The sequence below is a fragment of the Ophidiomyces ophidiicola genome (genome assembly GCF_022830035.1).
Source record: "Ophidiomyces ophidiicola strain CBS 122913 chromosome Unknown scaffold_24, whole genome shotgun sequence".
Classification (NCBI taxonomy): Eukaryota; Fungi; Ascomycota; class Eurotiomycetes; order Onygenales; family Onygenaceae; genus Ophidiomyces; species Ophidiomyces ophidiicola.
In genome coordinates, this window is record NW_026054664.1 from 175,532 (window position 1) to 201,230 (window position 25,699).

Consider the following 25,699-nt stretch of genomic DNA (forward strand, 5'->3'; position numbering starts at 1 on the left):
CATGGATTTACTCGGCATACAACTATCACTCCATCCATGGTTAATTCGAAATATCATCGGGATAAAAGGTAAACACCCCATAGTTTCTATGTTGTGGTTGAATTTACAGTTATTGAACGCCATTCTAGGCCTCCATTTTCAGTGAGCCAGGATTCTTGGATATCTCTATTTAAGTTGGACATACGACCTTTCAGAGTGATTCAACCAGGATCGAGCTGTCCATGCTTTGGAGTCTTTTTTGCCATGTTAATTGAAATGCGTTAAAAACAGCTGGGCAATGCTGTCATATTTGCTTTGCTGCAAACTTTCAGAACAATAAACAATATTCTCAGCATTCAGGTCCAGGCAGCATTAATACTTGATAAATAACCGGTTAACTAGCCCCAGAACATGTCCTGTTTTCACATCACAAAATCCAACCAACAAAGTGAATTGCACATGTAGTGACAACATTAAGAATCTGGCAATCATGAGAAGAAATATGTAGTAGGTGCCAAAATGTGCTTATGGGCATCTTATAAACATCATCTTATACTTATACAAGGTATTAGTCAACAAAGACACAACAGCTCTTGCAATAGCAACAGCATAGTATTAATATCTCCGAGAAACCCGGCGAACCATTCCCTGGGTATTTTCGACACCTAATCTGGAAGTGTCGTCGCTATCAAAATATCTTTCCCTCGCAACAGGATAGCTTACTCGGTCCACAGGAGGATATTCACGGGAAGTATGAGGTTCATCCTCAATATACACACTTACTTCACGTCGTACCGGTCTGACACTCTGCATACGCATGGGTGGTTCCACAGGATCTTCAAAGCGGGTGCCGGAAGGTCGTACGCTTGACATCCTTACCAGCTCTTCTCTTGGGTAAACAGGCTCCTCAACATATGTCGGCTGTCGATGGGGATAGTCGATGAGCTGGACGCTGGACCCTCTAGGAACACGGGTTCGTTCATCTAGTTCTCTATCATACATGGCGTGATCTCCGGGTGCAATCCGAGGATACTCTGGAATGCGTCGATAGGTGATGGGTGGAGGAGGCATTTCCTGGACGTACCTTCTTCCTGGGTAGGGATTCTCCAGCACAGAAACTGCTCGAGAGGGCGCTGTGCGGACAGCAGGTCCTTCATCATATGGCTCAGCATGTGTCACACGTGCAGAAGCAGGAACAATTCTTGACGAAGGCGCAACGGCTTCATAATACCGGTTTCCATCAGCGTCAATCACAATTCTACGCTGCGGAGGGGGTGGCCCCATAGAACGAGAGTCTGAAAGCGCCTCAATATATTCATCATGGATACGAGGAGACGCCGGTCTAACTCCCGTGGCGAATGATTTGGGATATGGCGCAATTTCATCATAATATCTTGGTTTTTCTGTTTGAATAGGCCTATCTGTAACGGCATAAGACGCAGCTCGCAGATAACGTGGTGAAACGGCCGGTTCATGATAGTCGCGAACAATTTCGGATTGCCGTGCATGTTGCATAGTTGCGACTCGGCGAAGATCCCGTTCGTCCATGACTGGCCTCTTGTAAGCCAGTCTTGAGGCTGAACGAGGGGTATTGATATTTGCAGAAACTTCCGTATCATACGTGGGAACATCATAATATCCGGCACGACCAGCGCCACTCTCACGTCGATCACCAAGGGCTGAATATTGAGGCGAGTCAATCTCAACATAATTACTACCAGGTTGTGGAATTCGAGGCCTGACATAAGCCGGTGCGGCCACCTCGATGAAGGGGGGTGGGGATACGGGCTCTGGTTTTATATAAGGCTCTGGCGATACCGCTGGCCTTCGTTCTTCCTTTTCATGCTCACGTCGACGTTTCCGAGAAACCAAAGGCTGGGTTGGACCCTCAGGGCTTGTACGGTCTGCAGGCTGGGCAGCTAATCGTCTTTCTGCTCTCCTTTGGCGACGATTCTGCCGAGTTAAACCGGGGGCCTTTGAAACTGCAAGAGGGGATACCCTCGATGGTTGGGGCGCAGCGGGAGATGTGATATGGTTTCTGACCACTCTTACATCCGGGGTCGGATACTGTTGACGCTGGGGTTCCTGTTCAGGTCGGGACGCTCTATGATGGTTGGGTGCGGTATTGGTGCGATCTGAAACTGGTATATTACTTCCGCTTTCCCGCCGGCTACTCACAATGTTGGGGCCGGGTGGTGAGTATTCTGGTTCATCAAATGACTGCCGTTCCTCACGAGGCTCCAATAGATCAGGCAGCACCAGTGGAATATCCGTTGTCCTTGCAGTGGTGGTTTTCTCAATAATTTCTTCAAACGATGATGGGTGCGATTCTGAATATACAAAGTTCCGGCCCCTATCATCCAAGTATCGATTTCCTTCTGCCTGGCGAGCTACATCATTATCAGCATCAGCATCGTCAATGAGCATCGGCTGGGGCTGTCGTCCGGTATGAGGCGATACTGCCGCTGGCTCGGCGGGGGGTGAATCCGGAGCTTTACTCGAATAGAAAGAATTCTCATCAAAGGAATCACTGGCTGCGACATTCCCATTAGCCTTCTGTGTGTTAATCTGTGAAATAGGCTTAACATTTTCCATAATTTTTGCAAAAATCTCTGCAACATCGAAATCAGGATTGAGTTCTTGAGGAAGTGGTTTTCTTTTAGAATTGATCCTTTTTTGTTCCACCTGATCACGTAAAGCTCGCTCAATCCTCTGTCGCTGTAGCTGTATCTCAGCCCTGATCAGGTCATCAGATTTGGTCAAAAAGATAGGATCAATTTCTGATGCCGGTTTCACTGTAGCAGTTGCAGGTACAATATTACTAGGGTACGGAGCACTGCTTCCAGGCATCGTGGTCACCTCCACTGGGGAGTCATTAGCTGCAGAAGATTTGTGAGAGCTGGAAGAAAAATGGGTTTCCTTTGGATGTATGGACACAGTCGTCTCGTGTGGACCGGAGGGAGTAGAAGGGATTGAGGGGCTTTGAACTGATCGAGGAGTGAAATTGCGGATAACATGTTGAGGGACCTTCAACCTAGGATGATTTCCAGAGAAAATCTGGTCCCGGATATTTAAGATCTTCTCGTACTCAAGGAGCTCTTTGGAACCAGAGAGTGGCGCAACATGGCCAGTCTCCGGCTTCCGCAGAAGGTCCGACGCGATCATTGCTGGCCGATTAGCCGATAGAGTACACAGGTCTTACAGAGAAGAAAGATTCTGCATTACTCCAATCTGTACTGCTTTAAAAAAGACAGCAGATTTTCGTCCCAGGCGAAGACCATGAGGAAGCGTGTTGCAAATCAACAACCCTGAGTTTTCGGCGAGGATTTCGTGTGTCCCCAACCTCAGCGCTAAGCCGGATTCGCAGTAGCGTTGTGCTTGTTGGACATGGGGGGAACAACCACCGATCACGCAGATTAAGGCCACGTCCGCCAGTCTTGACACAGCAAAACGCGTTGCTGCTATTACTTCGTACGGCTGGCTAAGATCCGCAGCGTCTTTATTGAACGGTCTAGCCGCTCAATCTTAGTCAGTTAACTAGCTAGTACTGTAGAATAGAGTTTTCGTGGCTCTAACCCTGGCATGAAAGAAGTCATCTGAGATGCCACGCTTCAACGTAGCCCAGCATGGTTTCTCCCTTTGCCCCTCCTTTGGCGTCCACCCTGTATATCAATCGTCTATAAGGAAAAAGTACATCATACAAGCAGACTAATTCTCTCCCTATCACTACTACTGCAATGGAGCCGCCAGCTGATACTGACTCGCGCCCGGTCTTTTTCTTTGATATTGATAATTGTGTATGTCCACGCAAGTACCAAGCCATTACTAGCTAGGTTATGTCACAGGAGGTTTTGGTAACCTTTCTATTGTTGAGCTGACATACGTATCTCTTGCTCCATGAAACAGCTATATTCTCGCGGTATTGCATATGTTTCTGTGTCGAAGGCCAAAGCTACAGCTAACAAACCGGGCACACTACTAGATAGTAAGATCCATGATCTAATGCAGGAGCTTATCGGTCTGTGAACACTAGTTTTGTGTTTACAAAGTATGGTTTCCTAATATGCTGATACCCAGACAAATTTTTTGCCCAGCACCTATCTCTCAGCTTCGAGGATGCAGTTATGCTCCATCATAAATACTACAAGGAATATGGTCTTGCCATAGAAGGCCTAACACGGCACCATAAGATTGACCCCTTGGAGTTTAATAGTGGAGTAGACGATGCTCTGCCGCTAGATTCTATCCTGAGTTTCAACCCGGCCCTACGCCAGTTTTTGGAGGATTTTGACACCTCAAAAGTGAAGCTATGGCTGTTTACCAATGCCTATATCAGCCATGGTAAAAGAGTAGTTAAACTACTTGGGGTAGAAGATCTTTTTGAGGGCATCACCTATTGTGACTATGGTAGCCAACCGCTTATATGTAAACCAAACATAAAAATGTTCGAGAAGGCAGAGAGGGAGGCAAACGTGCCAGGCATTGACAAATGCTACTTTGTTGGTGAGATTCCACTGCTTTTTATATCACTGGCTTCATTGGTTAGTTGACAAAATGGTAGATGATTCGCATTTAAATTGTTACCATGCGCAAAACCGCGGCTGGAATACAGTTCACTTTGTTGAACCTCACCTTACGACTCCACAAACTCCTGCATCGAATTTCATGATCCATAACCTTGAGGAGTTACGAGAGCTGTTCCCGCAATTTTTTAAATCAAAAGTGTATTAGTAGACGTATATACGATATGCAATGGATAGAAGGACACCGTGTCTATACCATGCATATATAAAGAGCTTGTCCCTTAGAAACATGCTAGTTCATTGTGATGTTTTTATGAGCAAAGTGCATTTAACTGAGTGCATTTCATTAGAGTATTTCGTTAGAGCCGTAATGGTAAAAAAACATATAACGCGCTTTAGTCTCAAGGTAGAGTCTCAAACTTGACGGAATCTAACACCCAATTTTACGGATAAAGACCCAGTATGGCGAGGCGTGCCTAGTATTCAACATGCTGATTCCAGTACGCAGTACTGAGTGCTAGAGACATAATATGACAGGCTCTGGAGCCGATGTCTATAGTACTCAGCCCGCACGGACTGGAGTAAGTTACTACTCATAAATAACCACCAGTTAAAATCGAAACAATCTCATTTCTACATTCTCCGCAGTATGGACCTCCATGGAGGGCATAAATATCATCAGCAACTCTTCCTGAATGTCCTATGTACAGTCTGTACTGAGCACAAAGTGTACTCCGTACATTCATAGGAGAACATAACTAGTCCTGGTTTTGAGAGTGGTGCCCGTGACCTTGCACCATGGGAGAGGTACTTCGTAAACCTCATAAACAGCCCGGCTAGAAGGGCCTTGGCAAGGTCACGGGCAAGGTTGAACTAGACTCGATTAGTCATAAGCTTCGAGAGCTGACGCTAGGCCAGTTCCTGGCGTTCGACCCACTTCAGCCTGGCGGCCTAAAGAGGCACTTTGTTATGTAGGGCTCATCCGTGGATTCAACGCGATACCGTGCGTTGCCTCTCAGTAGAGTTCCGCAGCTATGGCAGGCTACACTGTAGGCCAAATTGTTTCATTGCCCGACAATCGACGTGCCATTATTCGCTTTATCGGAAAGACACATTTTGCTCCTGAGGAGTGGATTGGAATTGAACTTGAAGAGCCGACAGGAAAAAACGATGGCGCTATCCAGGGAGAGCGCTACTTCGACTGCGAGCAAAACTATGGAATGTTTATCCGTCCCAAAGCAGTGACAGCGATACTCGAGCAGCCAAAGAAGGACGATTCGAAGCCGGGTCCCACGCCTGCCCAGCGGCCCGTCGACATCAGAGGAAGAGCATCCAGCACTACAGCAGCGGCCGGCATTAAAGCAAGGAGAGCAAGCGTGGTATCCATGAAAAGGCAAAGCTCGAATACCTCTAGTCCATCACCCATCCCTAAATCAACAGTGCCTAGCCGGACTCTGAGGGTAATTTCCTTTTTTTTTTTTTTGGGTTTTGTATCTCGCACCATCTAACGCAGTATTCATGTATAGTCTCCTACGAAGTCGCCCGTAAAACAGTTATCAGAAAGATCTATCACCGCTCCCCGAACGACCTCGGCATCCAAACCCCCTTTACCCTCCGCCAAAACTAGATCCTCCGTATCAAATCGTGCCTCAATACCGCCTCTGACTCCTGCTACTACAACCGTAAAGAGTCAGCGACAGCCAGCAATAACCACGCCCAACAGGATATCCAGGCTCGGACTTCAGCCACGGCCAGGACAAGCCACGACCAGAAGGGCATCCCCGAAACTAGCGGGTGTTGCTTCAGATAGCTCGGGAAGCCCTGCAAGTGAACTAAACGATGCTTCTGTAAGAATCAATTCTTCATATCTTCAACCACAAGATGGGTCTCCCCATTCCACTGGCGTCTCGCGAGCGTCTCTGTCACCCACCGCTCCTCGGCAAGTAACACCCAATAATGGTTCGACCGTCAAAGAGTTAGAGGATCTAAAAGCAAAGTACCATCTCTTGGAAAAGAAACGAGCAGAGGATAGGGAGAAAATGAAAGGACTGGAAACAATACAAGCTGAAAAGGAGAAGTACGAGGGGATAATACAGAAACTTCAAGCGAAATACCAGCCCCAACAACAAGAAATCGTGCACCTTCGCAAACAGCTCAAAGAGGCGGAGGCAAGAGTAGGAGAAATCGAAAGACTTCAAGCTGAAAATGATTCTATTCTGGAGATGGCGACTTTGGATCGAGAAATGGCGGAAGAAGTTTCAGAAGCTGTCAAAGCCGAATATGAGGCATTAAAAATTAAAGCAGAGGAATTAGAGCTAGAAATAGATATTCTCAGGGAAGAAAACCAGGAGCTAGGTCAAGTTACTGGCCCGGAAGAACGGTCAAGCCAAGGATGGTTACAGATGGAAAGAACCAACGAGAGACTCAAAGAAGCCTTGATCCGCCTTCGTGATATGACACAACAGCAAGAAGCAGACTTGAAAAGCCAAATAAAAGAGCTCGAAGAAGACTTGGAAGGCTATAATACGCTGAAAGCCAAGTTTGAACGAACAATGGAACAGCTTGTGACTACTGAAGCGAATATGGAAGAGCTAAAGCAACAAATAGAAGCATTAGGTGCCGAAGAGATGATAGAAGAGCTTTCGGAGAAAAACATGCATTACCAGGAACAGATTGGTGAACTAAAAGCTACCATAGAAGATTTAGAGAGCCTAAAAGAGCTAAGCGATGAGCTTGAAGCTACTCACCTGGAGACTGAAAAGCAACTTCAAGAAGAGATTGATTACAGGGATGGCGTTTATCTTGAACAAAGTCGCAAGCTCGCCCACCAAGATGAGGTCATTGAGGATTTGGAGTATACCTTATCGAAATTCAGAGAGTTGGTGACGAATCTTCAAAGTGATCTTGAGGACATGCGAGCCTCTCAGCAAATTTCAGAGACAGAAGCAAGCGACTTATCTGTTCGCTCAAGAGCAATGATTGATCTGAACTTGAAACTTCAAGCCTCTGCCGCGAAAGCCCAAGTCAAGGCCATTGACATTGAATTGGGACGGATGGAAGCTGAGGAATCTGCTCAGCACTTAGCAATTATCAAGGAGTATCTCCCGGCCTATTTTGACACAGAGCGAAATCCAGTTCTTGCTCTACTCAATTTTAAACGGATATCCTACAAGGCTTTAATAATGGGTAACGCTGTACGAGAAAAGTTAGCCGAACCATCAGCTTCGACATCCTTGGATCCAGATAGCTTCTTATCCTATGACCTAATAGAGAAACTCACTTGGATATCTTTTCTCTGTGATAGGTTTGTGCGTTTTATGCATGGCTGTTCCAGTGAAGAATTCACCACATTCGAGGGTGCCCTTCATGAGTTGGACCCCGTCGAACGAATCCTGAATTCTTCTATTGATAGTTTAAAAAAGGCTGAGTTAAATGAAAAAAAATGTACAGATGAGCTGCAACGATCAATTTCACTTCTTTCCCATCTTGCAGAGACTCTTATCCCAGCAAACACGGCATCTCATGCAGATGATGTTTATATGCGATGTGCCTTAGCACAAACATATATGGACCATACTGCTTCCTGTTTGTCCCACATGAGTTCCATATTGCAGGTAAACTCTTTTATCAAAGAGGAAAATGATGAATGGCCGGTATTATTTCAAAAAATAGATTCACTGACGACTCAGACAAGAAGCCTGAAGGTTGCGACGGGGAAAATTACCCGATCTCTGGATGATTTGAGATCAAGTTCTCTGTCTTTGTCGGATACATCTGCAGAGATCTTCGAAAAGATTGAACAGGTAGGCAAAAGAATATCGGAAATCGCAAGACGAACAGGCGAAAGCACGCTGTTACTAATCACCGAAGAAGGCCGTTTGGAGCCCGTTTCGTACCGTGAAGTCGTTATTTCCATGTCGAAAACAGTTTCATCTATTTACAAGTTATCTGCGACTCAGGCTGATGCCACTAACGCACTTGCCGTCCTTGAAAACGAGGTTCGAACCTTTGGGGCCTGCATAGAAGATGCTAGCTCTGTTTCTTCCGACCTTTCCCAGACTATCGAGTTTGAACGTCAGCCAGCGCCATGGACATTCCGTTCCAAAGAGCTGAAGTCCAACCAAACAGTATCAGCCGATACTGAGGAGGAGGTTCGTCGACTAAAGACTGAACTTAGCAAAGCATCAACTTCCCTTGGCCTCAAGGATAGGACTTTCGAGGAGCAGTCTATCAAAATTGAACTCCTAGAATCTCGAATGCGCGAAGCTGGGAAGAAAGCTACATTGGTTAAAGAGATGGAGTCAAAGCTTGAATTATCCCACTCCAAGGAATCAGAGTTACTGGATATCATGGATAGGCAGTCCAAAGATATACAAACAGTTGAAAAAGAGCGCGATGAGTATCGAAACAAATTAGAAAAGTTAAAACGGGCTTCTGGTTCAGATGGAAGCACAGCAGGTGCAGGTGGCATTGTTCCTGGAAATGCCATAGCCTCCCTAGCAGTCATGCGAGAAAATGATGCACTTCGCGAAGAAGTCGCAAATCTTCAGGCTGCAGTGAGGTTTCTCCGTGATGACAATAGACGAGCTCATCTTCTTGACCCATACTCGGTGCAAAGGGCGAACCACTTAAAATCCTGGCTTGATGTACCTTTGCTTCGCTTGAAAGCTTCATCTCAGGAATCACACGCACATCGCTTGGCAACTTCGGAGAGTCAAGATGTGTTTACATACCTCATCAAGCTGAGCAAAGAATCTAAATTTGTTGATTTGGAATATACGCTGCCGCCAGACGGCTTCAGTCGGTTTGCTTGGAGACCCCTCAAGACTACTTCCCGTTACGCTGCCATCAAGCAACGGGAGCATTACGAGCAATGGAATCAATGGAAGGATGATGTTATCTTTGATGCCGCGATACAAAGCCGAGGACAGAGTAAGAAGCCCAATCCCAGTTTAGAGCGACGAGCGAGACGCGTTCCGTCCTTAGACCAAATTCGAATGCAACAATCTTTATCTAGTCACGGCTCCAAGGTTTCCTTGGCTTTTCAAGCGGTATCAGAAACAGAACAAGCCGAAAGTTTGAAAAATCCGCCAGCATATGGTCTATCTGGAAGTGTTGAAATTGCTGAATCATGAGAATCATTTTGTCGAGGCCTTTGTAATCTGACTTATATGACTTATACTCGGATGGCTTTCAGATTTGTGCTTTCATATTTGTTTCGATCAATATATCCAACTTACAGCCACCCATTTTGATCTAGCGAGTTAATTTCCATGGTGGGAACATTTATGGCGTCTTTAGTTTTCTGTATCAGATCTCACACGACATAGTTGCTGTCCTGTGCTATCCTCTTAAAGATGGTAACATGCGGAGCATTATATTATAGGTTCAGGCCGGGGCGCCAGTATCTCGGAGGCTTGAGATCCGGAAGCCTATACTATGTTTCCTAGAGTACCAGAAAATTATACACGCGGGCCACCTAGTGGCTTTATCCCAGCCTGCTTCACGCAGTCTGCTACTTCAACAATGCCCTACCAGAAGGTCTATCTGTTCCAACTTCTTGGCTTGTTGTCTACGTGCTACAGGATCCTAGAGGCCGACACATCGTTTGGGAAATATTTGTTACTTTTTCGAAGGCTGGCTTCAGTACAGTATTTCGTGTAGTCAAGTGAACACAATCCATGATCCCATAGTAAAGTTTTACCTATTTTTCCTGTTGCCATAGAAATCTTGGAGAATTCAGGGAGCCCATTGGCCCATCAATATGGCACCGACTATCATTACTTGACTTTGACACCTTCCGCCTGAGACACATCGCGACCCATTTAATTTTAATCTAGAAAAGACTGGGGTGGCAATTCTCTTCTCTTGTTTGGTGGTTTCACGCAAGAGATACCTGTGACGTGCTTCTTTTCCCCTTCTTCACCTAGTCAAGTTGGCGACCTGAAACGTTTTGTGCTTTGGGAGTAGGTGCCCAAAGCACCTTGTGTCTCGCAAGATCGTGATGGCCACTTTCTTTTCCAATTAAGATCTAGTAGGATTTCGAGTGGTGTGCAGTTTTACACCGTATTCCGACTCAGGGCTGGCTTGAAGCTTGATCTGTCCTCGCCCTCAAAGTATGTATGTAGTTAACTATTAGCGCCTAAATCTTGCAGGGATAAGTAACTAACCGCCAGCACTGCGGAAAATTAGCAGTATTGGTTTAAACGAACTTTGTGGAGTACGGAGTACAGAGTACAGATCCCAGAGTAGTAGCCATTTGAACTCATTTTTCGTTATCCATGTAGCCTCAACACCGGTTATAACATTTGTTGGTATCACGCTCCCAAAAAAACAGGCCCCATAAAAAGCCGACAGGAATATAGTAAAAACAAACACAAATATACCTCAATGTCCGTCCCAATGCAATCGATCTTTCCCACCATCAACCCCATTTATGCACTAGGTGTTAAAACGCCAGCCCAATATCATTAACGTTAACCATTCGCGGAGAGTTTGACATCGGCGGTGTGAAATGGTACTGTTCACTTTCGTAGATGGTCGGATAGGTCTCCTCGTATCGCGGATTGCCAGTCTTGGGTCTCATAGCGTTGTCCAGGGCTATCTCATACGTTTTTTCACTGGCTTCTGGGAATGGTGTTGGTTGGTAAAGTGTGCCAGCAGATGTCAAGGAACTGGCTAGCGAGGGTGTTCTTCGGGAAGCAGCAGTAAGGGTATTAGTTGATATGATCGTAGAGTCGCTAGGCTTTCGAGACCTTGTTCCACGCGAACTGAAAGACGTAGGAGGAGTTTGTAGTCCGCTTGGTGAGCCCAGAGCCCAGTTCCCAAGTGAATCAGAGCGAGGCATCGGGGCACGGTAGGTGTCAGCGAGGACAAACTCCGGAAAGGCGGAGGACGATTCCGTTCTGGACGAATACCGCATGGATGGCACATGCGATCTGCCGTCAGTAGTTGAATCAGCAGGAAAGGTCCGCGGCGTAGGGGACATTATCGGGGTACTTCTGGCCCGATTATGACGCCGGCTGTTTTCTCGATAGATGGTAGCAGGCCGCGACAACCTCGATTCGGAGCGTGCACTCCGGTGCCCAAGGAAAGCGTCTTGATTATCAACCGGGGACGATTTTCGTCTCAAGGAGCCAACCGGCTTGCGAGGAATAGTGAATGTTGATGGGGTGTCAGAATACCGTCGATAATACGGATTATCATGCGCCCTGGATGGAATACTTGGGTACTCGACGTCAAATTTGCTGAATTCTGGCAAATCTGGAAGCTGGTTTCCAGGCATATATATGCTCAACTCCAATGGTCGAAAAGATACACGCCGTCTGGCAGGTTGTACTCGTCTGAAATTAGTGGGTGCGCTTATAGTGCGCTTTTGTCGACGGCTCAGCCGTGAAGATGGCCCGTTCAACAGGCTTTTTCGCTTTTGTAACTTGGACGAGCGGTCCCTGCCCTCTCCTAACCAACTGGACATGCGCAATGAGGATGGTTTAGGCGCTCTCGGACTGGGCAGTTCGTCGTAAATTGTCAGCTTCATCGGCGCAATGGCCCTCGGCTGCTGATTATGGTAGATTGGGACGACTCTCTCAACAACTGAAGGTGGCAGGTTAGCGAAATCAATTCCATTGTTGAGAATGGTGTACAAAGGACTTGCCTGGCCGTCGCGCCCGATGAAGCCGGGTGCGTGGCTTACTCTCGTCCGGCCAAACGCACCCAAAGCATGCCTTTAATGTAGAGCCAACCCACTCCATCGACACCAACTAGTTATATCCGGCAGGCCAGTTCCATTGCAGCCCCGTCAACGAAACGGCGTCTAAAAGCGTCGCTATGGCAGCGCAAGAGGCCCAAAACAAGCGAGAGCGAGTGGTGGGGGGCCGGCGGGCACAGCATTGCATATAAACCTCTGGGGAGAGACGGGGGCGTCCCAGGCTTACCAGGAATTTGCTTGGATGGCGGAGAGTCTCACTGGGCCCAAGCTGGCTGGCATGGTTTGCAGGGTAACTAAGTTAGGCCACCCGCCAATTGCAGCGCTCACTATGGCCCATTCCAAGAGCATCATGCGCCAAACAAAGCTTCTAGCCACCGCGAAGGCCTGCAACGGCGACTAATGTGGCCGACCGAGTGGAGGGCGACTAACAGGCTTTCTTTAGCGTGCGTTCCGCGGCACATTGATTGGCTGTCATGGAAGTGCGTTGATGTGACGAAGACGCAAATCGCTCTGAACCCTGTAGCTAACTAGAGCGGATGGGCCACTTCAACGGATCACAAGCTCAAGTCGTCGCTGGAACCCCGTGAAGGCAGTGTTCGCTGTTTAATGAAAGGATGGGGGTTTGTCTGCACCAGTGCCCGGGGAGATTTAAGCTCTTGAGTTCGGTGTATCATCGTCAGGGGCCATTTGGCGGACCCTGTCAAACCCGTCAAGCCAAAATCGCCGTTAACCCCTGGTTTCATGTACATGTGGAACGGCCAGTTCCAGCTGGAGCCATGGGTTTCTGGGCCAAGAGATCCCCTTCAGACTGAAAAAAAAAAGACCAGAAGATCAAAATTCAACAGAGGTGAGGGTCAACCTGAGAACTCGCAGATTGCCACTCAAGCAACTAATACTGAATGCTCAAAAACACCTATGTAGTTTGATAATGTCCAAAACGCTGACTAGCTAAGAGAGTAAGATATATAGTCAGATCTGCAAAAGAAAAAAAAAAAAAAAGGCCAGCTTGCAGGCATAACTCCTCGGGAAGATTCCCATGTGACTAACTCCAAGCATTCCGCTCTTCGTCAAAGACACCATCCCCAATATGTCTAAGAAGCCGCTGTCTTTCATCGTCCGAGTCCTTGTCATCATCACTAACTAGGTGCCCTACTTGACAGCTGTTACTGTGACGTATATGACTCTCAGGAATCATTGAGTTGTTGCTAGAAGATTGGGGCCTACTAGGCGCCCATATTAGCATTGAATACGAGATTGAGAGCCTGTACTCTGTACCAACTTACATTAGGTGAGCTTCTACCGAATGTCTTGCCTCTCCGTCCCATTGCCCATTTTCACTTTCTTTCCGCGCCCCTGCAACTTCGTTCCGAATTTCAGCGTTGCTAGACGAATGAGGGTTGTGTACGAGGCTGGGTTCGTTTTCGGCCCGGCGGTTTTTGGAGCCCTGTTTATTACTACCAGCCGATGAACTTGACTTTTTGGTCTCCTTATTTTGGCGTCGCGCCGCCCTTCTCACCTGACTGGCCTCTGTTCGGCTCTGGTATGAAGATTCAATGCCCAAAGTGGGCGGAAATGAGGGGATTTGGTCCCTAGGAACTTCATTCGCTGTAATGACGGGATACTAGTAGTGATCTTAGTGTACTGCGCAGACGTTTAACTAATGTTCCACTTACATTCCAATCACCAAATTCCAGCTCACGGGCTTTTATGAAGAGTTTTTCATCCTCATCGTCAAGATTAATTTGTGCCATATCTGTATAAGGTCCATGGATATTGTCCCCGCTACTGCTTCTTGACCATGGCTGCGATCCTCGCCGGCTTGATGCCGGCGAATGAAGTAGAGGTGTCCTGCTATTGATCTGACCAGGTTTGGGGATCCAGTATTTTGCCTTTCCGCCCCGCTCGTACCTCATCCCGGCCATTACTCGCGCTACGCGGGAGTTCGATTCTTCATGAGCAATGACATTGTCCCCGGAGTCGAATTTCCTATATTGGTAATTCTCTCCCCGGAATGTTTCCTTTGAGTCTTGGATAAGATCCTTTATGCCGAATGCATCCCGTGTAGCATATTTAATTGGCATTCGGGCAGCTGATATCCTTGGATCCGCATAGTCATGCCATGAAAATGCATACCAGTGAAAAGCAGCAAATATAGGCATTTCGAAGCAAATCAAGCTGTCTTGAATCGCTGCAGCCAAATTGTCAGGAGTGTAACCCGGGGGACCATTTGATAACGCCCCCAACCACTGAAGTATTGACAGAAAAAATCCCTGCCAGTAAGATGCAAAAATAACCAGCTTTACGCAAAGAAATTTGGGAACGGGTCTAAAGGGTTTCAGATCGTTGTGCATGCAAACCCAGAATAGCGCAAGAGAATAAAGGCTGACAGTGACACTCATATTGTATACAATTCCCGTCCAAAGGTAGCCTGAAGATAAGCCAAGGTAGCCCTCTTGGTATGTACTCGTTGCTTTCATAATAATAGTGACTAGTGTAAGGATGGGCTTGAGCCATACGTACTGGAGAATACCGCGCTTGATTGCAAGGAAGGTGTGGGGATCAGAAATGTCAACTTTCGAGAGACACTGGTTTAGTGGCCATGTGTGTTGCACTGGTGGGCGGCCATGGGTCATGATAATAAGGGCCCTTTCACCACCCAGGAAGTTGATAAGGAGTTGAAAGAATGTGTAAATTGTGAATGCCTGGAAGCCCGGGTTAGGAGTAAACTAAGTACGGAGCAGCCAATTTACCTCATAGATATCTCGTATTGGGGCAATCCAAGAGGATGCCTTCAACGAAACGATGCTCGTCCAAGATGAGACAGAATAAATCGGAACCCTGAGAAAATTAGAGTCATCATGGGCACATAGACCATCGGCGATGCACATACATGAGGAGTATTCGAACCACATATCTCTGTAACAGGGGCTTTCGATAATTTTTCCTATAACAAATGTTATTATGCTGAATATTCCTGCAGCCACACGATGCTCATACAACTGAAGCCAGATAGACCTAGCGAAAACAGAGTTAGTAGAGGTTCATCGGCCCGATGGAAGGGTACACATACACGAAAGATAGCACGGATGCTACTAACGAAGCAACGCCCGCAACTATCACAGTCACCTTTGCCAGGCTGGTGCCCGTACCCCCAGATGATACCTGGAGCTCCATTGTTGAACTTAGGTGTAAAGGAATGTACTGGGGGCGGCGGGTCGCAAATAGTCCATGTCTAAGAAAAAGAGAGGACTTCTATATCATTAGCCGAGCTTGATTGGAAGAATTGTAATGTATTTCTGATATGATACAAAGCAAATGGACATGGAAGCTCCAGCTCACACGCGTGCCTGCGTCATTCACGTGCCAAGAACCAACTAACATGAACGCGATTCTGACTGCAAACTCTCCCAAAGGCTCTCTTAACAGAATCTACCTGGCAGAAGCCCATCTCTGTCTCTCAGCGATGTATGTAGCGCGAAATTTACGCGCCTAATGGCGTCAACAACCCGGCTGCCAATAATCGCAGAGGGCAAGCTTACTGCTCAACCCCTAGAAGCCGTTCCTCAGTTTAACTGGTACGTCTTGGTGTCGATATCAACTAAAGGCAACTCAGCTAACAGAGCTTTGTAGGGTATTCCTAGTTGAGCTGATTGTGTGCGGTATTCTGTGAGTCGTTTCCGGGGCACTCCATAGAGTATTGCCCAATAGTTACTAACTGCCTCATGCCTAAGCACCCTTTTCTTCCTCTTCTATTTCAATAGATTGTTTGCGACGCTACTTTCTTATGGCCTCCGGGCATATACGTGGCATTACTATCGTATCTACATAGACATCCACGCCCTCCAGGTATCGCTCTTAGGTGGAAGGATATTTTTCAAGGGTGTGCGATACCATGGGGAAAATGAAACGGTCCTGGTTCAATCAGGCTATGTCACTTGGAGATACTGGCTGCGTTCCGTCCAGGGCAGCCGATTGACTCAAGAGCGCAGTAGGCAAAATACCCCCAGCCTGAATTCTAAGAGGCGGGGAGGAAAATGCAAGGAGAGCAATACCAGCGAAAATGACGGTACTGGAAATGTCACCCTGCTTCCTTGTCGAATGGAAATTAAACTGCATGGCGTCGAATGGTTCGTTTATAATAGAAGTGCGGCGTATGATGCCATTCTGTCTGGATTCCATGACTCCGTCCGAGCCGGGTCGATGGGTGCTGAAAATGAAGATGGTAGGCGGGCGGGCACTGCATCAAGGGAGGCCAACATAGTTGCCCCTGACTCCTTTAGAGAAACGGGTGCTGGGTCACAGGTTACTGACCGAAAAGCGCGAATGAATTGTGAAAGGAGTTCAGCCTCCCAGTCCGAGTCTGTACCCGACACCGGAAGACCAGCGCTACCTACATTCATTTCTTTGCTTCCTATATGGGTCAGCTGTCATAAAGGAGCCCTGATAGTGGGCAACCAATATACCAAAAGCATTCTAACGTTTACTTTTGGAAAATGTGCTGGAAAAATAGATGCCGCCTCCTCAGGTCCCCTCGATCTCTACAAACAATGCTTTGAATTCGAACTGTTTCACCCGCTTGTACAAATGAAACCTAATCCGGACTTCAAGCAATCTCAACTCTCTGCTTTAAACACTGCTACTGGGGGCCGAAGAACACACCACTTCAATTGGACCCGTTCCCATCGTAAGCAAAAAATCTGGCACAAGCTGCGTGACCTAATACCATATTACCAGAGGTCGGTAGAATCATTTCGTAAAGGGACTAATCGGCCCAAATCCGCGCGCCCAATGCCGGAAGATCTCACATCAGAGCCCCACTGGCTGGGCCTTACGCGTTATCTTGACGAGGAAAGTCGCAATGAGCATGAAGGCTGGAATGCTATTGAATATGGGCGCTTTTCGACACTGCTAGACTGTCCTGCTATCACGTTGAAATATCATTGGGATATTCCAGGAACAGTGTCAGGACAGCAGAACCATCCTGGATCATCTGACCGGAGAATGGCAAATGACATTAATGGAGCAGTACCGCCTGAGTGGGGTATGCATTTGATAGTGAAAGGAGGAATGATCAACTACGGCCCCTGGGCGGACCGGGAGCGAGTCAACCTGCAGGCGATGCTGTTCCCTAACTTTTACCGTGACTCAAGAGCAGCAAGCCACCTCAATATTGGAGAATCGCGGCAAAGCAGTAGTTTTAATTTCTTGGTTGACTTTGAAAATGAAACCAATATTCGTGTTCCTACAAGGGAAGCCTCCAAAGACTGGAAATGGAAAAATAGATCCCAAGCGACGAACGGCGCTTCGCGCCTAAAGAAGACAAAAGAGAAGAGCCATCCGCGAGGTAACGACACCGATAAAGGAGCCCATGGCCCTGATATTCGACCATTTGGTTGGATTGCTTTGCAAGTAGGCCACGGGTCGAGAATCGAATACCAGATGGACATGTTTGCAACCTCAAGTGGCTACCGCAATACCTTATTGCTTGAATTCCAAAGTGCGAAAATGACCACCAGCGTGAATCACGCTATTTTATGGCAGGCTACCTACCATAAAATATCTTGTGATTTATCTAACCCCTTGGAATGGAACACCATGCGCACCTGGTCGTTCGACATCGACAGCCCTGACCTAGACTTGTTTGTTCTCCGGGAACACATATTTCTATTTACTGACCTTGTTAATGACTGGACTTCGGGGCCATTTTCCGAATTTTACACCTTTTTACCATTTCAATATAATATTCGTCTCTCGGCTGCCAATGCCAAACTCTTTTTGAATGTTAACGATTCGAATATAATTAATGACCCTACCGACACTGATGACAACTCTTTCCTTATCTTCAAATCAGAGACTTTAATTTCTAATGTATGCATTCCAACCGTCAATTACCGGCCAAAACAGAATTCTATTCCATTCGACCTCAATCTAAGTCATACCACCGTGGAGCTTTCAGCTCCCCTGTGGAATACCCACCGCTCATTTATCCAACAGTCCTCTATAGCTTCCCTAGATAACCTCGTAATGACTGGGAACTATTCATTTAATACCCTTTCTTCTTCTACATTAACAGATGTTCTCACTCTCGACATTTTCGGGGCGTCTGCTAGCTTATATATGTATGGGTTTCTCGTGAACGACCTTCTTAAACTCAAAGAAAATTACTTTGGTGAACATGTTCACTTCAAAACACTTGAGGAGTATCAAGACCTTGCAAATTCAGACAGCAAAGCCAACCCCACCATAACCTCGACTAATTCTAATGATCTCGATGTTATTATACACATTCGTGGAAACAGCTACAAGGTTTTGTTCCCTGGAAACGTTTACGATACACTAAATTGCGTGGCCTTTAAAGCTGCCACCCTTGAAACTGATGTCAGGTTTACCAATTATTATATGGATCTTCAAGCTTCATTTAGCCCTTTGACAGCTTCACTGGAGATGTTGAATCCTAGTGCTTCAGTCTCCGAGCCGGACCTATTCATAGATGGATTGAATATATACGGACACAGGCTATTCGGATTACCACCAGCCGAACCGACCTACGTTTGCAACTGGGACTTTGATGTGGGTCGTATTGTAGGACAATTCTCTTCCAACTTTTTGAAAAACATCATTTCCGCACTTAGATCTTTTGCTTATTCTATCGATGACGAGGAAAACTCTTTGCCCCCGCTCTACCCTTTTGTGTTGCATGATATTATATTCTTGCGTGCAAGGATTACTTCTATCGAAGTCTGGGTGGTATTGGATGCAGCTGCATTACTTTTCAGCTCAGGAACTGTGGATATTGATCTCAATGACTGGATAGGCAGGGCTTTTTCAATGCGCCTCAATTTAACCATTCCAGATATCACCGCTGCCGTCATCGACCAAAATTCAGCCACAAAGCAAGACACTAGACCGACCCACCCCGTTAAGACATATTCTATATTTGAAACTTCTATCAAACTGAAAGTCGTGGAACGTAAAGCAGATATCTCAACAAAGCTAGCGCTTCAACAACATCATATTAGAGTGCATGACCAACGCACTCAGAGAACTCCATGGCTTGTACGGGAAGCTGAAGAACAGGTGGGTAGCCCACTTAATATAAGCGAGGGGCATAGAATGGCGGCGATGCCAGTCCCACGTATGCCGCCCCCTATCCGAGACAATTTAACCTCCTCGAGGTCCTCCCTATCATCTATGTCAGTCGGTCCTAACAAATGCAACTTACCTAAATATGAGAACGTGAGCAAAGAAGAAAACAATACCACGCGCCAGGTCAGAAGCAGTTTTTTAGGATCAAACTCAACGGGTATAGACTCTGACGCTCGCTCAAACCGCCCTGCGAGCCAAATGAGCTCTACTGATGCATACCATGCCATATCCAAAGACAATACAGGCAAAATATTGGTATCTAATAGTTCGAACTTAACCCTGTGGTCAATGCCGCATTTTCCTCTGCATAGAGTTGCTCTAGATCGAGGCGATCTTCCCTCTCCAACCCCTCTTGTTGTACATGATAGAGATGAAAAATTTGAAAACGACACTCCTGATTTGATCCTCAGTGGCAACGACATCAAAACTAACCATCTATTTTTCTCCGTTGGCTTTGTATCTGGAATACATGGCTTTTGTCGGCCAGAAGCTCTTTTCGCAGTAACCTCGCTTCTAGAAAGCATTCAGCCCATTCACCCCATTGAGGTACTAGACGATCTACAGGCAGCAGTTGTCTCAGATATTCTAACCTATACCAAACGTTTAACAAGCCCGAAAGAATCCATGAATCTGGGCCTTACATTGCCCATCTGTCGAATCAGGTTGATTAATACATTTCCTCAACCCGAGGGACAAGGAATGGATATGTCTCGGGATCAATTTGATTTAAAAGCGTCCGGAATGCGGGTGGTGTTCAGTAGAAGAACAAAAACAGAAAAAGACTATGTGAAACCAAAACAAGAAGGGCTTACCGTGCACTTCACAGCCAAATCTATATCGCTAGCTGTTGTGGTGAAAGGTTTATTCAATGACCCATGGGAGCACATGATACTTTCCTTCCAAACCGAGGAATTTTTATTCTGGTTAATGATTGAAAAGGCAATATCAGCACGTATACAAATTCAGGATATTAACCTGCTTTTTCCAAGTGAAAATATTAAGTGTTTGGCCTCTTTCTTCCAACGTCTAGATGCTTTTACCAGTTCGATTTCTAACTCCATGGCTACTATAACGCACCGAAGAAGGCTGCATACGCTGATTTACCACCTTACCAAGTTTGGCTCCAGGACTCCTGACCCTCAGTTTCTGACCAGGCCATCGTACGTGCTACGAGCGGCTGAAGAGCATTTGCGAGTGCATGACTCTTGGAAAATCCTTTCCAGACTCCGCAATATCTATAAATGCCTACCGCAAGAACAATTACAGCAACTCACGTCGAAATGCATCGACAATAACTTCTCTTACCCGGCAGATTGTGAATCAGTCGTATTATCAAATTTTGATCAATGGAGAACTTGGGATCTTGCTCATGTTAAGAAGAGCCATGTGATGAATATGATCTGGGGCCCAAGCAAAATAAAGCCAGTTACCGACAAGATGTTACAAAACATATCAGTCTTTGTGAGATCATCTCAGCTGTTTCTACATCCACCCCCAAACGAAGCACTTCTTCTATTAGAAGACCTATCGACACAGATCCAGGTTACATTTGATACACAACAAGGCATCCTACCTACGAAAGGGTTACTTACAGTTGAAAACCGTTGTTCTAATGCTATATTGAAGTTACGGTGGGAGCTTATCAAAATTTTCGAGGAAAATTTGGATAATTTTATGAGTATCTTCTTGCAGCCTAACAGCTGTGATGCCCCGTCCAACATACCCAACAAGAAGAAAGAAACTAAAGATTTCCATGTCCTTATAGTGGTCGATAAGGCGTCTGCTATATTAGATAGCATTAACTTAACGGCGTCTTATTTGGGAGAAGGCCTAAAGAGCTCTATTGTCTTCACGCAGACCTCTGTAAATCAACAAGAAAAATTAAGTATCCTTTTCGGCTCCGAAACCGCGTTTGCAGAGCTTAGAAGCAGAACAACACGGCTTATGCTGTGGAGACTTTTTAACTCACATGCGTTCCTGTCCCATTCTTTCACCAAAGTGGACTCTCATGAAATCCATGAATGGAAATGCCACGCTAAATGCCGCAGTCTACAATATGACATGATTGAAGATCCTCTCGGGTTGATACAGGTTGCTGATCGCTTTCTGGAAGACGAAGTGAAAGGTATCTTGGGTATTGTCACAAACCTTGATGCGAAAAGTAAATCGAAAGAAAGAATTGCTAAACCGGATGTTCATCGATTCTATATGACTGCTTTCTTGGATGACTATGAGCTTCGCTTCTTATTACTTCCGTCTATTACGTACTGGATGTCTGGAGGTGTTGTCAGGTTATCCCTTTCCCCGAAAACAACTTCTTCGTTTCAGATCGATTTTGATATCAAAAACAATACTCATACTCTTCAGTCTAACAAGGAGGGCAGAGAACGCATCATCTCATCCCTTGCCATTCCCCCAATCAATGGACGTCTTGTAAAATTCACCTCGAATAGCCGAAGTGCGTTTGACATATATTCAACCATTGAGCTTATCAAGGTGGATGCCGATTCAGTGAGGAATATTTTAGGTACCATTAGAGGGCCAGAAATATCTCATTTTACGTCTGATTTGCAACATGATATAAAAATTTTGAAAAGAAACATTGACGATCTACTGCGGCAACCGGACCCTGCTCCTGTGGATTTCAGTCCAACGGAGCCAACACCCATCTACAGACTGCAACTTACTCTTGCAGGTCTAAGTATCCATTCTAGTGCCCCTAGTCTGGGATCTAAAAACTCATTTGCTGACATGGACCTAAACTTTGGTGTTGTTCAGATTAATGTTGAAAACACAAACATTGACGGTTCGCTTCTTGATTTGCCCCAGCTAGAAGTGATTCTTTCTCAGATGATTTTTGATGTGAGAAAGCGTGAAAAAGACCAAACCCAGTCATTTGGAAAGTTGAAGCTATGCGCCAAATTATCTGGTACGTCTAGCAAAAATGACAGGGGAGAGACCTTGCGATATTATCATCTATCAAGTAGATGCTTTCATGTCGATTTATCCGCAGAGACCGCCTCTGTGATACTCGACATTGCCACACATCTTCAAGAACGGTTCAAAATGCTTGATGTGTCCGAGGAAATCAAACAGCTGCGAAAATTGCGGCGCATCAGATCCCGGGCTAAAGTTCAAGGCTCGCTTGTTCCTGCAATCAGCGTTGACGGCCCATCGGAGGGTCTTTTCAACACTATATTTTCCGTCGATCTTCTCAACATTCAACTTAGCTGGCTGGTGTCGGCATGCACCGAAATTCCTCAAGGAAAGGAGACTGAAGACCTTGTTTTTTCTATCCAGAGAATCGAGATAGTTACCGGTAGGCAAAGTGCCGCACGGCTTCGTATTGAAGGAATGCAGCTCCAAATGGTACATATGTCGAAAGACAAGAGAAAACGATCCCAAAACTCTGCGCTTCTTCCAGAAGTGGTGTTCGACGTTGCATACCTCTCCCTTGGTAACCAAGGTAGGCTCGCCTTCCAGGCCGCCGGAAAAGTCTTGGATATTCGGATGACGTCCGATTTCATTCTTCCTGCAAGCATTCTTCAACGTTCGTTAGCTTCAGCCAGCGAACGTGTTCGAGAAGCCAAGTCTCGATGGAATATAGGCGTGCCCTCTGAGAAAAAGCCGAAATCCCGCGGCTCTGGTATTGGCCAGCTATCGTCGCTCCTGGTTGACGCGGATTTTGCTGGCGCTGAGGTTAGTTTACAAAGCAGGGATGGTCACCGTATTGAAGGTCATATTGACCCTTCAAATTCGAATGTTCCACAGAGTGGTGCCAAATATGGCCAATACTTCGCGTCCGATGCAGCATCTATCGCAACTTTTCGAGCTCCTGGAGTAGCCGTCAAAGTCCAATTTGAGGATGCTGAAGGAAAAGATCCAACACTAAACGCGGAAATCAAAGTTGCCGCGTCCACTAATGTTCTCCATCCTACTGTAGTACCTCTTATTACGGAAATTACATCAAGTATTACTGAGGTTGTCGGAGAGTCTGGAAATGAGACTACTGGAACCCTTGATGCACCAGTTAGTGAGAAGGGGGCCCAGGCAAAATCCATTGAAGCGAATGACCCTACGACCATCCTTGGCCGTTGTAAACTCAATATCGGTCTTAGGATTTGCAAGCAGGAATTCACCCTCAGCTGCCAACCAATTGCTCGCGTTGCTGCCAGCGCTCGTTTCGAAGATAGCTATATTACGATAAATACCGTGCAATCTGAGGAACAGAGACGATTTTTCGCGATCTTGATGTCTTTTAATAAGCTGCAAGCTTCCATCAAGCATGTTTACTCGAGTGAATCCACGGCAAATTTTGATATCGATTCGATTGTCGTATCGATGATGAATAGCAAACATGTTAGCTCCAGCAATGGCATTTCGGCTATTCTTAAGGTTAATCCCGTAGGACTTCGAATTAATGCCAAACAAGTACAGGATTTCCTTTTGTTTCAAGAGATATGGGCGCCACATAAACGTCCATCTAAGCCACAAAAGACAAAGCCATCGCCTACAGAGGCTCAACCTTACATAGTACAGCAATATCAACAAATGGCGTCAGCGGAATCGTTCCCATGGAATTCTACAATTTCTATTGAACAGCTGGATGTTCAGCTTGACTTGGGTCAGACTCTAGGAAAGTCAGAATTTAGTATTAAAAAACTCTGGCTTTCGTCAAAGAAATCTTCTGATTGGGAGCAGAACCTCTGCATTGGTTTCGATGCCATCAACGTTCAAAGTTCCGGGCGGTTAAGCGGTTTCGTGAAACTCTCTCAGTTCAAAATTAGGACGTCTATTGAATGGATAGATCATGGGTCCAATTTAGAATACCACACTCCTCTCATCCAGGCTGCTATCGGGTTTAACCAGTTACAATCGAAGATCTCCTTTGAATACCAGCCATTTTTGGTGGCAGACATCACATCCTTTGAGTTTCTAATGTATAACGTTCGCGATACAGTAGAATTGCACAATGATCGCCTGGTGAGCACCCTCGATGGAGGAAAATTCCAGCTCTTCTGCACGACTTTGACGGCTTCCCAAGGTTTGGGTCTCTTCCAAACTCTGCGGCGATTAGTTCAAGATAAGCAAGCGGCGTACGAATCTTCGATTAAAGAGATCGAAGCTTTTATTCAACGAAAGTCCTCCGTGGGTTCATCTCCCTTAGATGTACAGCCTGAATTAGCAGCAGTAACCAACGAGTCGAATGAAGCGAAAATGCCCATATCTCTCCAAACAAACGTGGTTGTAAATTTACAAGAAATAAAAGTTGGCGCATTTCCGAATACTTTCCAAGACAATCAAATTTTCAAACTCGAAGCTCTAGATGCTGAGGCACGCTTCTCCGTGGTCATTCAAGCAGGAAAGATACACAGTGGTTTGGGACTAACGCTTGGGCAACTCCGTGTGGCTCTCTCCAACGTTAGCCGTCCTACCGAGATTGTTCTTGAGGAGCTCTCGGCTACTGATATCGCTCATCGTGCGGCTGGTTCACGCGGCGGAACGATCTTGAAAGTACCGCGACTTGTTGCCATCATGGAGACCTGGCAAGTCCCAGCATCAAATCATATTGATTACATTTTCAAGAGTTTCTTCGAAGGCAAGGTTGATGTTGGCTGGAATTATTCACGTATCGCCTTCATCCGAGGCATGTGGGATACACACTCACGGGCACTGGCAAACCGGCTCGGCAAGCCCCTTCCTCAGGCAGCTGTTCAAATTACAGGAGAGCCTAAAGGCGAAGACGGGAAGTACAGCGGCCAGGAAAAGATCACTGCTGTGGTAAACGTCCCACAATCAAAGTACACATACACAGCGCTAGAACCCCCAGTGATTGAAACGCCCCAGCTGCGAGACATGGGCGAGGCGACCCCACCACTGGAGTGGATTGGATTACACAGGGATAAACTCCCTAATATCACGCATCAGATTATTATTGTGACGTTAATGGAGGTGGCAAAGGATGTAGAAGATGCATACTCTAAAATTTTGGGGTCATAAAAGAGGGAGCTGCAGAGTCCATGGGTCTAGTCATCGGCGCTATTTATTATTATTCCAGGATATCATCAGTGTATTTATATAGTTACCATAGATTTGAAGAGTTAAAAAAGTATTTTTCGATCCCAAATCTTTTGAAAGCTGAGCCTCGTACGGAGTTGGTTGGTCGTGATTAGGGTTAGGGTCAGCCGGGGAGCCGTTTAGGGTAGCTTTCCTTAACGATCTGCCCGCCCACTCTCTGGGTGATGTTGCGGTGAGCGCATCAGGCTCGGAGAGCTCTCATTCGTTGCTTAGGCATTTAGCTTGCAGTTGACTCAATCTGCATATTGGGGTTGGGAACAGCAAC

The 25,699-nt window shown here is 46.2% G+C and overlaps 4 protein-coding genes across 4 annotated transcripts; 3 read left to right on the plus strand and 1 right to left on the minus strand.

Annotated features, from left to right (window-relative positions):
* Positions 1–594: 594 nt before the first annotated feature.
* Positions 595–3,144, minus strand: LOZ57_005159 (uncharacterized protein; the record flags this gene model as incomplete). The annotated part of the gene is made up of 1 exon (XM_049254191.1): positions 595–3,144. One exon carries the CDS (start codon positions 3,142–3,144, stop codon positions 595–597), a length of 2,550 nt encoding a protein of 849 aa, XP_049106844.1.
* Positions 3,145–3,876: 732 nt separating this feature from the next.
* SDT1 (suppressor of deletion of TFIIS) lies at positions 3,877–4,710 on the plus strand (the record flags this gene model as incomplete). Its single annotated transcript, XM_049254192.1, has 3 exons — positions 3,877–3,997; positions 4,057–4,482; positions 4,541–4,710. 3 exons carry the CDS (start codon positions 3,877–3,879, stop codon positions 4,708–4,710), a joined length of 717 nt encoding a protein of 238 aa, XP_049106845.1.
* An 826-nt stretch (positions 4,711–5,536) lies between these two features.
* On the plus strand, positions 5,537–9,637 carry LOZ57_005161 (uncharacterized protein; the record flags this gene model as incomplete). Its single annotated transcript, XM_049254193.1, has 2 exons — positions 5,537–5,962; positions 6,029–9,637. 2 exons carry the CDS (start codon positions 5,537–5,539, stop codon positions 9,635–9,637), a joined length of 4,035 nt encoding a protein of 1,344 aa, XP_049106846.1.
* Positions 9,638–15,702: 6,065 nt separating this feature from the next.
* Positions 15,703–25,356, plus strand: CSF1 (Macrophage colony-stimulating factor 1 receptor; the record flags this gene model as incomplete). The annotated part of the gene is made up of 3 exons (XM_049254194.1): positions 15,703–15,785; positions 15,841–15,876; positions 15,942–25,356. 3 exons carry the CDS (start codon positions 15,703–15,705, stop codon positions 25,354–25,356), a joined length of 9,534 nt encoding a protein of 3,177 aa, XP_049106847.1.
* Positions 25,357–25,699: the final 343 nt, after the last annotated feature.